Here is a 16,174-nt window from a genome sequence, read left to right as displayed (position 1 = left end):
GAGAGATCATTTTTTTTCCTCTAGGTTGGTACTTACATGGTAAATGGATAATGTCTAGAACACTGTGTCTAATTTTGGGCCTAAAAGTACAACAAAGACATAAATAAATCAGTGTGAGTTCAGCAGAGGGCCACCAAAATCTTGGTGCTAGTGCATTTATCCTGGCCAGAGGCTGGGGCACCAGGGCTGGGGTTCAGTTTGGACAACAGGTTCCTTGGGCACACCTAAAAGCAGCTGTAGTGCCTATGACAGGCTGCCAGACTGCTTCAGAGGGGCACAGTGGGCAGGTCAGGGACAGGAGAGGCTGGGATCAGATGTAAGGAAACCTTGCCCCAGGACAGGATGCTCAAGGAGGAAAGGCTGCCCACAGGCTGTGCAGGCTCCCTCCATCCCTCAGCAGCCTGGCCTGACCCCAGGGCTGACTGATGGGAGTAATGCCTTGCACCAGGCACCCCCCCCAAGGTCTGTAACTGAAGTATCTTATGATTTTACAGTAAAACCATGCTACTTCATGATGTGGAGAGGGTTTCACTGGTAAAAACAAATGCTTCAGAGCCAAAAACTTGCTCCATCCATTACAGGTGGGAAGTCAGAATTTTGGGGAAAAGCCAGATGCAGTCCATTAGGAACAATTTCGGTGTAATGCATATGTATCAGAAGTGTTTGTATATATGCCTACAAATGTATGTGTGAATATGAAAGAAAAACATGAACACGTATACATACATATGAAACTACAATTCACTGCATTGCTAAGAACAATGGTTTGCATTAGCCAATCTCATAAAAAACAGATTATGAAACTGCATGGGAACATCCTAACAATTAGTACTTCTCACATGAAGTAAATGCTTTAAAGAATAACTGTGGCAGGATCACAAGCAGTCCAAACAAATCTCCACTTGTTTTAGAAATCATTAATATGATGTTCTCTACCATCGCTTGGATTGAAAGAGACACTAGTCATCACTGAACATATTACTTAACAATACATTTCAATGATGAATTTACAGCTCATGCAGTAGCATCCTTCATATGGTTTTCAAATACTGAGAGCATGAGCAAATGCCTGTGGCCCGAGTTTGGTTTTGAAGGGGTTTGTTTCGTTCCTTGGGTTTGCTTTTTTTTCTCCAGCCTGGCAGAGGATGCAGAGATATTGCTTAACAGATGCCAGAAAGCATCTCAGTTGGTAAGGGCACATTGTGTGTGACAACCGAGGGAGCAACTGTATGATACAACCTATGTGATACTTTTTGTATAATATGAAGGCAGACATAAATTCAAGAAGTCACCAAGCCTGAGCAGTGGAACCAGATCCCATGGCCTCCAGAGGTCCCCTCCACTGGAAATTACTCTGTGCTTCTAGGAACTGGCTGAACTGGTTTACAATTTTATAAATTAAAAACTAAAACAAAACGCACTTATTGAGCACATAGACCACTGAATATTAAAATTAAGGCTGAAGCCCAACAGCATCAATGAAACAAGGTAACCACTACATAATACTAAGAGAAAGAATTTGAACTACAGGTTCAAAAAATGCAACTCACCAAGGCATCAGTTTCCCTTGGTGTAAATTCTGAAAGAAGCCTGCAACATGCAAGCAAGCTACAGAGGAGTAACTGACAAGGAGAACCTTCTGCAGATAAAAAAAAGACAGAAGGAAAACTTGAGGTTTCTGGCCAGCTATACACTGCTGATGACACAACTGTATAGAAAAACGGTATCCTCACATAGCACAGGGATAGCAACATGCCTGTTTGAGTGGTGTTAATACCCAGCTTTTGCAGGTTATTGCCATCGTTCTCACTATGATTGATGCAGTGAGGAAGGAGAAGGTACACAATTCTTAATACAGCTTCTCACAAAAAAATATTACTCCTAGTTGAGCCAGTATATGTAGATTTACAAATACTACAGTAAGCTTGAAAGAAAGAACGAACAGCATTTTTTTCCCTAAGGCACACCAGTCTGTAGAGGGAACTGTTATGTATTCTACATCAAAACATTAAGAAAATACCTTCCTTAATCTTTTTAGTTCATTATTCTGGCAGTTGGTGTTTTAAAGGATTGTTTTATTATCATTTTCTCTTAGAAACTACTCTAGGAAGTATAAAAATATTTGCCACTGAGCAGCTGTTTCAGAATTTGACGTTCATAATCATAACATGTACTTTTTTATCATGCAAGTTGCCTTTGGAAACACAAAAGGTATCACATCTTCTGCGTGCAAGCATACTTAAAAAACTTCAGTAAGTCAAAAGCAAAATCTACCTAGATCATTATTCCATTTCAAAAATTCACCAGTTGACATAAAAAAATATGTAAGAAACAGCAAGAGTACTATTATCCTGATATAACTTATCTGCTTCCAAAGATCTCCAAGTTAAGAATTCCTGAAACATGGATCATTTACTGTTTCTTGCTATATTATTGTGGTTTATAGCCCCTGCCAGATTTTCCTTTGTTTAATCCCTTTTGAACCTACTTGTAATATTCTTGGTATCTACCATAATATGGGACAATGGTATTCCACAATATAATTATCAATCATGAAAAATACATTTTCTTTGTTTGAAACGTCCTGCAATTTTACCTGATACAGAACCACAGAATGTACTGACTTGGAATGGACCTTTAAAGTTCATTTAGTCCAACCCCCCTGAAGTAAGCAGGGACACCTTTAACTCGATCAGGTCACTCAGAGCCCCATCAAACCTGACCTTGAGTATTTCCAAGGATGGGGCCTCCACTACCTCACCCCTCTGGGCAACCTGTGCCAGTGTCTCACCACACTCATATTGAAGAACTTTTTCCTACTATCCAACCTAAATCTCCCCTTTTTGAGTTTAAAACCATCACACCTCATCCTACTGGTACATGCCTTTGTGAACAGTTCTTCCTCAGCTTTCTTATAGGCACCTTTCAGGTACTGGAAGGCTGCAATAAGGTCCCCATAGAGCCTTCTCTTCTCCAAGCTGAACAAGCCCAACTCTCTCAGCCTGTCTTCACAGGAGCAGTGCTCCAGCCCTCTGATCATTTTTGTGGCCTCCTCTGGACATGCCCCAACAGGCCTATGTCCTTCTCATGTTGAGGGCTCCAAAGCTGAACACAATACTCCAGGTGAGGTCTCACCAGAGCAGAGTAGAGGGGCAGAATCACCTCTCTCTCTGCTGGCCACTCTTCTTGTGATGCAGCCTAGGATATGATTGGCCTTCTGGGCTGCAGATGCACTATGGTGGCTCATGTCCAGCTTCTCATCCACAAGCACCCCTTTCAAGCACATCATCTCCTAAGCTGTATGGATAACAGGGATTTTCCAGGCCCAGGTGCAGGATCCTGCACCTGGCTTTGTTGAACCTCATGAGGTTCACTGGTCCCACCTCTCCAGCCTGTCCAGGTCTCTCTGGATGGCACCTGTCCCTCTGGCATGTTAACTGCACCACCCAGCTTGGTGTTGTCAGTGAACTTACTGAGGGTGCACTCAATCCCACTGTCAGTATCATTAATAAAGTTATTAAACAGCACTTGTCTCAGTACAGACCCTTAAGGAACATGTATCACACTGTTCTTTATTTCTCAGAAACGCTTAAAACTTTTTTTATATAATTCATACTTCTCTGCCTCAAAGTTCTTGAATATTTAACTTCTTCCATGCAAGCTGTTTCATATCTTGGACCATGCTTCTTGCCTTTCTCTGTATTTTCTTCCTACTTTTAGTCTATAATCTGCAAATCTAACACACAGTATTTAAAAACGTTTATAAAGCACGGGTTGGCATGGTAATTTAGCCTTTTTTTGGTCTTGCCACATTTTTCTTTTAAAGGGATGATTTTCTAAACAACCAAATAAAATTAATTTTACTTCTTAATCTGTAATGAAAGGAAATCACAACTGTGACCAATGATATTACGCAGATACTGTAATCCATTTATTCCCTTCTGTTAAATACTGTGGAAATAAGACAGTACTAGTTAAAGTTTGCCCAGATATGAGCAACAGCAAGACATTTAGTATTAGCAATTTTTCCTTTCCTTTTAATTGTAAATACATAGTAACAACAACACATTATTTTCTCTTCTATTTCTAATTTAAAATATCACTTTCTTTTTCTAAGAAATAAAAAATATCTGAAAAAAGGATTAAGTAGCAATGATATTCAAAATACACTTCAACAGTGTATTTAAACAGTGCTTAAATGAAAGACCAAAGGCACACTGAATACACGTCTTATGTTTATATTGTAAAAGAGACTGTTGAGAATGTCAACTTTTCAAAATCTGAAATTGCCACTTTCTAATAATTTTGAGGTGTTTTTACAAAAGTCAGGAGTGCTTCTTACTTCTGTTCCATGTTCTATCTAAAAGCATGGATGCCTGCTTTAACAAATGCAGAGAAGTCATGCATCAAGAAAAATCTCTCCTAGAAAAATATGGCAAACACAACCTCTTGTCTTCAAGCTGTGGCCTGATTCTGGAAGGTTCGCTGTTCTGGTCAGAGAATGAACTCTCAGGAGACATCATAATAGTCCCAGGAATATTTCAGTAGGTGTCAAACTTGGGTGCAGTGGTGGGGGGGAGGGAAGGACTTCACAGAATCACAGAAAGGTTGGGGCTGGAAGGGACCTCTGGAGATCATCTAGTCCAGCCCTCATCTGCAGCCTGCATTTCTGGTGGGTTTTGCTGTACAGGATGCTTATGATAGCTTTCTGTAACATCTTTTTTCATCAGAAAACATTACAGTCCTGGATTCGGTGTAGGAATCAGCCCAGTTCTGAAATAAATCTCCTCCTCTGGGAAACACTGGAGGGAGTCCAGTGGAGGGCCACAAAGACTATCAGAGGGCTAGAGCACTTCTCCTATGAAGACAGCCTGAGAGAGTTGGGCTTGTTCAGCCTGGAGAAGGCAAGGCTCCAGGGGCACCTTATTGCAGCCTTCCAGTACCTGAAGGGACCTAAAGAAAGCTGGGGAGGGGCTGTTTGCAACAGCATGGAGTGACAGGACAACAGGTAATGGCCTTAGGCTGAAGAAGGGGAGATTTGGATTAGATTTGAGGAAGAAATTCTTCTGTGTGAGGGAAGCGAGTCCCTGGCACAGGTTTCCCAGAGAAGCTGTGGCTGCCCCCTCCCTGGCAGTGTTCAAGGTCAGGCTGGATGGGGCTCTCGGGCAACCTGGGCTAGAGGAGGGTGTCCCTGCCCGTGGCAGGGGGTTGGGACTAAATGGGCTTTGAGGTCTACTCCAACCCAAACTGGTCTGGGACTCTATGATTCTACGTGTATTTACTTTTAATACAGCTGATCTGTAAAAGTGAAGCTTAATTCTCTCTTGCATAAACTACACTCCCAGACACCCCAAGTTTCATTCCCACCTGTATTCTATTCTCCAAATTAATTAATAGCATTATACCAATATTCTACTTGAATATGCATCTCTCTTGGCTTCAGGTTACTATAAGCCATCACTGGGTCCTGTATAATAATGGCTACCTGATGATGGTAAATGTTTCCTTATAGAAATAAGACATAAAATGCTACTAAAGAGGATACAGCTGTTGAGATTACATAGTTTAACTCTCTTACATGCTACATAATTTTACCAAAGAAGTATTTCTTGGGTTTTAGGTATTTTTAATAAGCGGATTGGAAGAAAGTCACATTCCACAACTCCATCAATAACTGAAGACAGAGATCCACTCTTACCAAAATCAATTATTCAATCCTCACTTTTCTCAATACCAGACCACTCAAAATATAAATATTTCAAATGCTTCGCTCCAAACAGTTCACACATGTAAGTATCCACTATAAGACTATCAATACCAGACATGTGCTTGTTTGCACCAAGCTGCAGCCTGATTCTGGAAGGTTCACTGTTCTGGTCAGAGAATGAACTCTTGGAAAACATCATAATACTCCCAGGAATATTTCAGTAGGTGTGCCCACTTGAAATCTACTAACAAGCCAGGCCACAAGCATCTGATGAATGAAAGTTCATGTGTAGTAATTTGGAAGTCTCAACACATTTGCTTTCTTGACAAGCTGACCTTATTAGCAGTTTAAAAGATAATTTAATACTGTAATTTCATTCTCACTGATACATCTATCTTTTCCTCCCACAGATCATCAAGAATTCTAATGAACTTAAACTGAACCTAATGAAATGTTTTCAACCTATGCTATGCTATAAAGTAAGCCTTACAAACCAATTAGGCTGGTGAATCAAAAAAATAAAGATGACATCAGATTAGTCACAACGTGTAACTAATGCTACTGCTGGTAGTAGCCTTGCATTACTTCAGAAGGTAAGCCTTCTGTATTTTATTCTTCTGTCAACTTATGCTCGAGTCAAAAATCAGTGCACTGGTTAATGCCATGTTCAAAAAAAATTTTAACTGGAGGCTGCAATGATCTTTTATTTTGAAAATGAGTTACTTTTGCTAAAATATCTAATTAGTAAGTAGGGCTCACGCTTTCCTCAGCGTTTGAAAACTCTAGCCTGAACATTTAATGGGATTCCCATGTAGGTGTTTAGTAAAAACTCAAATTTTAGCTTCCCTTTGACAAGAAGAAAGTATCACCTCATATCTGATACAAAGGGAAATGTTCTGCAATAAATTTAACATTTGGAAGCATGTAGGTTATTTACATTTTACTAGAAAGATGTTTCTCCCACAAAGTGTAAAAGACTTGCATATGTTAAGGAATGTTGCTGAATGAAACATGCCAGAGAGCAACAGCTCAGACCACATAGCAGCCCAAGCATTCTGCAGCTAAGCATCAAACTCCTTGCCACCAAACAACTGCAGTATTTGGGTTCTTCAGGCTGAGAAGCCAATGTGTAGACTACTCCCATTCTTTTTTACTTTTATCTGCCATTTTAGAAACAGTAAGTATTCCAGCCAGGCTAGAAACCCTAATGACTCATCATGAGCATGTTATCAGTTCAAACACCTACTCAAGTTCATTTGAATTTCACTGTCTGGCCAAAGTATAAGTGTTTCTTAGAAAAAAACTTGCTGACTTTGGAACAAACCCAGACAGTTCCAAACTGTTACTTTTCTTACTCTGCTGTTTGTGATTCTTGTCTTACTTTTCTTTCATGACTTTTGCTGTTGATGCAAGATGTTCACAGATGGAGAGAGGTGAGTGCACGAGCTGTAACAGGCAGAAACTGCAACTGAAGGAATTAAATCTTTATATGCAGTTCTCAGCATTTTAGATGTGACACTAATAGGTCCCTATGTCCTTTGAAAAGGAAGATTTCTATATTAATACTATTTCTCAAAACTGGATTAATAACTAGAACACTTGCTCCTGATACCTAATGGATAGATGGTTTCTAAATGTTTGAAATAAGACATAATGTCTGGGGTTTAGAAGAGAAAGATCCACACATCACTTTTACTACATAAGCACAGCATTTGAAAGGCAACTGCCAGTCTTACCAGGAAAACCCTGTAACAATTTCAGTTCTGAGCAGTATAAAAACAGAACAAATTTTTTCTTGAAACTAAGTCCTACTCTTAAGAATATTCAGATCTCTAGTTTAACATTTACATGTGCAGTAACACTCTTCAAACTTCCTAGATTATCTTCCCTACAAAGACATGTTCCACCACACCTTTCAAGTCTTAAACAAACATGTTGATATAAACTGTCTAGATTCACTGACAATAAAAATATAATCACTCTAGAATTTAACACCAAGTATCAGTTGAACCAAACATTTTACTTGACAAGAAACATTGCAAGACCTCACCACAATACCTTGTCTACATGGAAAATCAAATCCAGTTCACAGACATTTTCAAAACATTTGTCTAAAGTTTCCACGAATACCTGAAAAGAGGAAAATAAAAAAAGCCAGAGGTCAAGCTTTAACAGGAACTCAATAATTCCATTAGATATGAGGTTTAATAAAAGCAAATACAGAAAATAAACACTGGGCAGATTTTAAGGTATTAAAAGCATCTATACAAATGATGTGGTTAACATTACAATGTCAACAGTATGTTATTTGTAGAGAGCAAAACTGTATGCACAAGCCAGTTTATGTTGTAACTCTGCTAGAAGTCACTGTTTTAAACAATAGTTGCATCTTGAAAAACAGTAATACCATCATCTATGCTACAATTTTCTCAGCTGTGTTTCAAAGCGTTCCTTTCCATTTTATTAGAACTCAGTAATTTAGGAAAAATAAGCTAGGCTTATCTCTTTTTTTATCATTATTTTTAACAAATACTACATTGCCTGCATCTCCCAGTTAACCAGACTACTCTGCTGCACAGAGAGCAGAGACATGTTAAATGCAAACTATCAGACCATGCAAACTTGTGAGCAATACAACTTCTAGCAACAGTATGGCAGATTTCACCTGGTTTAGACCTGCTGAATTCAGAATGCACTAAGGAAAAAGGTAGCTGTCTCACTGTCACACCTGCTGATCCTGTCAGCTATACCACCACATAAACTTACAAGAGTCCAGCATTTTGTACTCAGGCAAATTAACACCTGCCTGAATCTAAAGCCCCAGCAGCTGCTGCTGTCCAGCTACTGATGATCTCTGCCAGACACAGAATGCACCTATTTCTATAATGGATTCCTTGGTACCCACGTTAGCCAGTTTTGGTACATTAAGAGCATCCCAGTCCCCAGTTAGGCCAGACAATGAAAACAATGACTGCACTTGCACTCCTGAAGCTCCTGAAAGCCAGTCACCATGTGCTTGTGGCAAGAGCTGACGAAGACTCCAGTCTTAGAGATATATAAGCACAGTTCCCATTATGAAAGTGGTAACTCCTACGGACTTAGGTGTGATGCATCAAGACCTCTAAGTTAAAAGTGTGCTTGAGACGTTGAGAACTTACAGAACATTTATTAATGTCTACTATTATTTACTAGTGCAGCTTGTAGTAAATTTTAATCTGTTTTACAGGTTTCAAATCCATTTTGTCACAAGACGGTTTAATATTATTTACTAAGTTGGGTTTTTTTCTATGTCATTTTTTTCCAGTTCTGAACTCAAACCCTAAGGCAGTAATATGGTACAAGTTAAAAACCTCGGTTTATTCTCTTTCCAGCATGGTTTATTAATCCCATCTTAGTTTTTCAGAGGAACCTTCAAACTTCCCAGGCCCAGAGAAATAGGAAAGAAAAGCCATGTCTGGCTGACAAAGTAAGTGGGTAAAAGACCTGCTCCATAAACACGTTTACGCCTACAGACCCAGAGAAGGGATGTACCTAACATTGGCCATTACCAGTTGTCTACCCTGTGTATTAAGAAAGGTTACTTTCTCATCTGAAACCCCACTCTCAGATCCTGCTTACAGCACAGAGGCGGAGCATTCTCCTGTCGCTAGGATCACTGTCAACACTCTCCACTTCACAGTCAAACTATATCACCCTAATGTGCCGTGGCTTTAGAACAAGGATTATCCTTTAATACTGAAACACCAATTCATAAATTCAACTAGGAACACAGAGCATTTTCACAGACAGACAATAGTTAACTAAATAAATGAATATGCTTCTGTTAAATCATACTGAAGCTAAGCAAAGCAGATCTGTGTTTTCCTTCAAGTAGTTGTTAATTTGCTGTGATAATAAGTCTTCCATAAAGAAGAGAGGCAAGCAAACAAAAGTCTTTTATGTTAAGCAGAACAAACTACACATTTCACAACTATGTGCAGCAAGACAAATGATTGGAGATGTTTTCTTACTTTCCTTGTACCTTAGGAGAATGTGGTTACAAGGACAGTGCTGTTTGATATTAGCTGCAGGAAGAAGATTGGAAATACAGTGTAAACATAACCTTTATCCAAACGTTTTAGTTAACAGTTTGACAACTATTTTTGAAAAAGAAGAAAATATTCCTCATATATATCACCAAGTTTGCACAACAGTTCACATACTCTTGACTTTGACATCCATCTAGCTTCTTGGAGAACAAAGGAAGACATTAATCCCAAAAACAAATCCAAGGAAGACCCCCCAGATATTATTTCATAGCAGTGTATATATCCACACACTGACAACACACAAGCTCCTTCTTCTAGTAATAGCTTCTCCTCTTTTCAGGATTCATAATTACAAGGGTTATTTTTAAACCTTTATCCCTTACACACTGACAACACCACACACGGAATGACCACACAGATCACTACTTGCAATACATGGCCAGTACTGAGCAATAAACCTAAGGGAAATCACTGGCACTGAGTATTCTTCCAGCTAAGGTTTTTGTCATGGAATCTCTGAAAGCTTCCACAATCTTTTATTCACAATGGAATGTTCACTCAGAGTAAGGCCAGCACTGACAAGGTATACTTCTATGACAAACAAATGGTCTTTAAAAGCCTTAGTCTACACAGTAAATAACTTTTTTCCCCCACAATTAACATTCCTTGAACTGTTTTAAGACATCTTCAAATAATCAATATGGTTCATAAAATTAGAGCCACTTCCCTCATCATTTTATTTGAGAGTCAAATGAATTGCACACTATGACAAGCAGTACTAGAATTTAAATATTTTCAGTAATTACTTCAGATGCAGCAGGCTTGTAGATCAAAATAACCAGAAGAGAAAACACATCAATTGTATCAGGACACAGACATTGACCACACATCAGTTCAAGTACACCTTGTGATGTTATTGGAAAAGAAACATAAATAAATGGAGAGAGCCAAATAGCAGGAAAATAAGGATTCATGCACGATGAATTACTAGCTCCCCCTTGTGCTGAGTTTTTGAAGCCATAAGCTTTTACAGTTCAAATAAAAACCAATGCACATCTTCATGAAAGTAAACAGAAAAAAGAAAAAAAAGAAAAAACCCACCCCTTTTTATTAGTAAATATCTTTTAATAAAGCCAAATACACACATGGAAAGTAATTTTTTTAAATAGAATTACCAAATTGTTATAAGATATACAGCTTAAGGTGAAGGAGGGAAGATTTATGAGAGATGTAAGGAAGAAAAATCCCCTGTGAGCGTGGAGAGTCCCTGGCACAGGTTTCCCAGGGAAGCTGTGGCTGCCCCCGCCCTGGCGGTGTTTAAGGTCAGGTTGGATGGGGCTCTGGGCAGCCTGGGCTAGTGGAGAGTGTCCCTGCCCATGGCAGGGGGTTGAAATGGGATGGGCTTTGAGGTCCTTTCCAACCAAACTGGTCTAAGATACACAAGCCAAGAGTTCCCTATATTCATCAATACGTCAAAACATAAAACATCACATTTACAATTAAGGGCTCTTTTTTTAATTAGGCAAATAAAATGACAATGGAACAAAACACACATGAATACTGAGAAAATACCAAAGCTAATAAAAAAACCCAGATCACTCAATCAATAAATGCACCTGACTATATAATGCCAAATATTAATAAAAGCAGGTACAAAAAATTACCTAAAAACAACAGTAGAAACTCATATCAAGAATATCCCATCCTTCTTCCTAGACTAAACAGCAATGGTAAACCTTAAACCAGCATTAATTCGATCTGCCTGTGAAGAGTCCTTTACTGCTTCTGACTGCTCAAACACTACTTGAGACTCTAACTAGTTTAGAATGCACTGGTCTAGCCATACAGCTAGTCCTCCATACACAAGATTGGTTTCAACTGTGCTTTACTTGTTAAAGTGACCTTTAAAAAGTAATTGCTTCATGTATCATCGCAGCAAATTAAATTCACTACAATGCTTCCACAGCCTTTCTAATTGGGAAATTCTTGGAGCAGCCACTGCATTTTCTCACACTTACACTGACATCTGAGTTTTCATCCAATTATTTTTTTTCCTTTTAATTACTCATAGATTATACAGTGTAATCTTGAACATTCTCTGTAACAGAAAGACTGCAGAAGTCCTGCTGATCATTTCAATCAGAAATGTGTTGGGTCTTTCAAGCAGACCTACCAACAGGTTTAATGTATTACCAATAAGGCTTTTTTATATCAAAATCTTTTTCTATAATTGTATTTTCTTATCTACTTCATTTCCACCCATTATAAATGTCAGAGGCTAATAAGAGTCTGAAATAGCTACAACTCACAACATGATTTACACTGAATTCACAAGACTGCAAAACCTACCAAGTATAGCACAGATGCTGACTTATCTCCCATCCAATTAAAGACAGTGATCTTGTCTTTGTATTAAAAAACAATAAGAAAATAAACAAAAGTTAATAGTATGAATTTGCCTGAGGTGTTCCAACACATCTAGTTTGAACACAATATAAAATCTGAGGCAGTCTACGATTTGTAACAGGTGCTGTGCATCCATCAAGCTTGAGCCAAGAAGACTCACCTGTGAAACAGCTCTGATCGAATGGTGGTAAGGGACTTTAACCATTAAAACAAAACTTCATGCTGTAAAGAACTGTAGAGTGTCTGATGTATTTAATCTGCTGCAGTTCTATTCCGTTTACAAGACATAAAACTCCTAAGTGCTAGACTGAGTTCTAGGTTCATTTCACCAGTTTATTTTCATGAGATCATAAACTGGCCCTGCACATAACTCAATTTAAAGATAAGTTTAAGATCTCCCTAACTCAGTATTTGAAGGCTATACAAATATAGCTAGTAGCAAGGTCAAGCAATGTGCTTCAAGTGAAATTCAGGTTACACTATGTAACTGAAAATAACTGGAAACCACTGATGTCACATTTTTAATACTCCATAATAAATAAAATCTTAGCTGAATTTTCATAGCAGCCCTGCAAAACCTAACAGGTCAGACAACTGACCTAGATTCTACCCTTATTATCTGATTAAACATAAGATACTTATAATATATACTTTACCTGAAAAACATCCCTAGGTCATATGAAATATTAACATACTTTTCTCAGATCATGAATATTTTACCAATTCCACGTAAGAAGACACACTAAGCAACAAGCAACTAAGCAACTCTATACAACAAACTGCAGAGAACTGTTAAGGTCATTGTACACCTCTCTCAGGAACTTGCACTGTTCATGTATTTCTTAATGTTTCTATGACCAAAGATGATGTCAGAATCCAGAAGAAGTTTCCTTCCCTGCTACCCCCAAGGCTGCTTGGAAAAACAACTTGGGTCTACTGTCCAGAACAGCACTGAACACTGAAGAGCTGTTCTGAACATTAATAGGTGACTGTGAGAAGCTCTTCAGCTCCAAGCAAGGTCTGCAGGGAATTGTGAGGCCTTTAAGGCTCGCACTGTTTTCTGCAGTGAAATAATCAATAGATACAGGACCGTATCTCACAGTATCACGGACTTTACTGACATAATATATCAGTCCTTTTGATGTGCAAGCTCTGGAAAGGCTTTATGGTAAATTAATCACACACTATATATAAAACCATTTTAACTAATGACATAAATCACTTCCTGATGTGCAAAGTTCTATGTGCAAATTTTCAAGCTGAAAAATCACTGGTGTAGTCAAGAGTTCCCTTGACCTAAGAGTGTTTGTATTACAAAGTTCTCATTACAACATACTTTAGGAATAGAGTTGTTTTCTTGTAAAGAAATTACAGAACAGATAAATGACCCAAAAAAGGATGAGCTTCTGTCCATGCACAGTGCACGGTGGGAGAATCTACCTGGGCTCCACTGTATGATGCATGAACACAGGATACTGAGCATGTAAGGCGGTGTAAAGTTGACTATCTTCTTAATCTGTTCTATTAAACAGTTATCTTAGCCATTTTATTGTTGCACCTTCCTTACTGACATCCAGAAAGGACCTATACCAGCTCTCTCACCTCCCCCCTCGCCCCCCGGTGCAGAGCACATACCCAGGACAGCATCTGTGCCCATTTTCTAAAGTATATCTGACCGAATGTTCATAAATCACAAGAGAAGTCTAAGAGAAGCCTCATCAAAAGAGGTTTTGTGTGTATTTATTATGTATTTGTGGTGAATACATACATGTACCTGTGTGTGTATAAACACAGAGCTTTACATATCAAGGTTCTCATAACCTCAACTTCTCTAAGCTATGTTTGAACTGCACGGTTTTTACCTGCAGCCAAAGCAAGGTCTGGAAAAGCTGCACCAAAACACAGGTGTGAATTGTTTAGGAGATTCCAAACAGTTTCCTTATGCTCTTGTCAACTTGAAAAATAACTTTTTAAACAGCACAGAAAACTGCAAGCAACCTTAAAAGTAACAGCACTTTCATTATGTTCACAGTATGGAAACCATCTTTATTTCCAAATACTACAGAAAAACACACAGCTAAGTACCTAAGTTCTAAGGTACTTAGAAGCAGAATTCCACTCAAAAAAAAAAAACAAAGCAGAAAAAACAACTTACTTGTATGAGGTCTAAAATGCCAAGTTCACTTTCTGAAGAGTCCACACAGAAGACAAAATACAAGGTGGCATAGTGACGGTAAATAAGCTTGTTATCAGATCCACCTATTAATCTAAACAGGAAAAAAACCAGGAAAGTTTAGTTAGCATCTCAAAATAAACTGGACAAAGCCTCAGTTATTTCAGTTAATAGGACACTTATTGTTCATGGCTGGATGGAGCGTTCCCAAAACCAACTGTATCACAACCTCTATTTTGTGATATAAATACAATGGAAGAATACTAAACACCAAGACATCCCAAGTTGCATTTACCACATAAGCACATAGTTTTCCATACAGATTATAATACTTACATCAGCATATGTACCTTCTTATTACAATCAATTTAAACAGATCATGCAGTTTCATGAAAAAATTGATATTAAATATACGTCCATTACACACTAGACAAAGTATATGCTTAGCTCTTCCCTACCCTTCTCAGAGGAGCATCAACAGAAAAAGAAAACTGTAATACAGACTGGCACTTGGATTGCAGAAAAAGCTTTGAATCAGGTTTATGGTCCATTCAATAGCCAAGAACATGTAACATTCATTTTGCAAAATGTTTGATAACAAAGACTATATACTATAACCAACAGTTTGTGATGCAACATTAAAGTCACAGAAGCAATTAAATTTTTATGCTAATATTTTGTAGCCAAAACCTATATGGCTATGAACATAGTAATTCTCCCTTAATTATGTACCAGAACTCAACCACCTGTTCAGTGTTTAACAATTCATTCCCAGGGAAAGAACATATTAAAAAAAAAAAAACCAAACAAACAAAACAATAACAAAACAAAAAAAAAACTAAACCCAATGAAAAAAACCACAAGTCTTTCTTTAGATCACTTTTGCTTTGGCACTTTGCATTTATGGTGGTGGGAGGGAACCCTTTGTCACTGAAGACGAGGAACTACATGTAAGAAATACCAGACAAAAACACAACAAACAAACAAACGTGAAAGTGAACAGAAATGGCAACAAAAGTTTCCTCTTTTGTGCTTACTCACTTATTTCAAATAAATCAGTACACAGAATTAGTACATATAAACTGTTAAGGCCCTTGTGTAAATTACAAACTATAAAGCAACCTTCTCAAAGGGAGGGGAAAAAAACAACAAAACAACAAACAAACATGAAAAACCCTAAACCAAATCTTTTTTAAAAAATTGAACCAGTAACTCTGAAATTGAGTAGTAGGAGGAAAGCCAGAATGGTGTCCTCTATCAGTTTATTTTTGCTGCAGAGCTGTGATGTTTTTAGTACTCCAAATGGCTTCTGGCTTTCACTTACAAAATTCAAGCCAGCATGTTTGCTGTTGAAATCATCATCAAGAAGCTAGTGATAGAATCATCAGATTAATAGCTCAAAGAGAACAACGTTAGTTTAAAAAGTAATGAAACTTTTAAAGTCAAGAGTATTCTTGATCAAGAAAAAGACATCACAGCTGACATGGTACATCTAAGCAGTTAACTGACTCTGCACAGTTAGGGCACCAATATACCAACTTTCAGTAATCAGAAATTTTTGTAATTACAACACTTATCAGGCTATGATAATTTCTGTGTTTACAGACAGGAGATCATGAGCTTAGTCCACCAACTATGATACCTTTTTCTAGAAGGGAGCTTTACAACTATTTACTCTTGATGACTAATGCCTCAAAATAAAACACTTTTCCATTTCCTTTTCTCTTCAGCTGAGCAAGGCCACATTGAAAGAACAACCAAGATGATTCAGGAAAGCGTATTTTATGTGTATCATTGTCCTGCTTTCAGTCAGGATGGAGTTAACTTCATTTGTAGCAGTGGATGGAATGCTGTGTTTGA

The 16,174-nt window shown here is 38.1% G+C and overlaps 1 protein-coding gene across 1 annotated transcript in view; it reads right to left on the bottom strand.

Annotated features, from left to right (window-relative positions):
• AP3S1 (adaptor related protein complex 3 subunit sigma 1) overlaps positions 1-16,174 on the bottom strand; it is a 40,306-nt gene that overhangs the window by 20,890 nt on the left and 3,242 nt on the right. The window contains exons 3-4 of the mRNA XM_084278035.1: positions 14,297-14,408; positions 7,766-7,837 (exon numbers count right to left, since the gene is read on the bottom strand). Of these exons, the coding sequence (XP_084134161.1) occupies positions 7,766-7,837; positions 14,297-14,408 (184 nt within the window). The remainder of the gene's footprint in view (positions 1-7,765; positions 7,838-14,296; positions 14,409-16,174) is intronic.

Source organism: Gallinula chloropus, assembly GCF_964237585.1.
Source record: "Gallinula chloropus genome assembly, chromosome: Z".
Lineage (NCBI taxonomy): Eukaryota > Metazoa > Chordata > Aves > Gruiformes > Rallidae > Gallinula > Gallinula chloropus.
The sequence above is the reverse complement of the archived record's forward strand: the minus strand, read 5'-3'. Positions and strand labels throughout refer to the sequence as shown.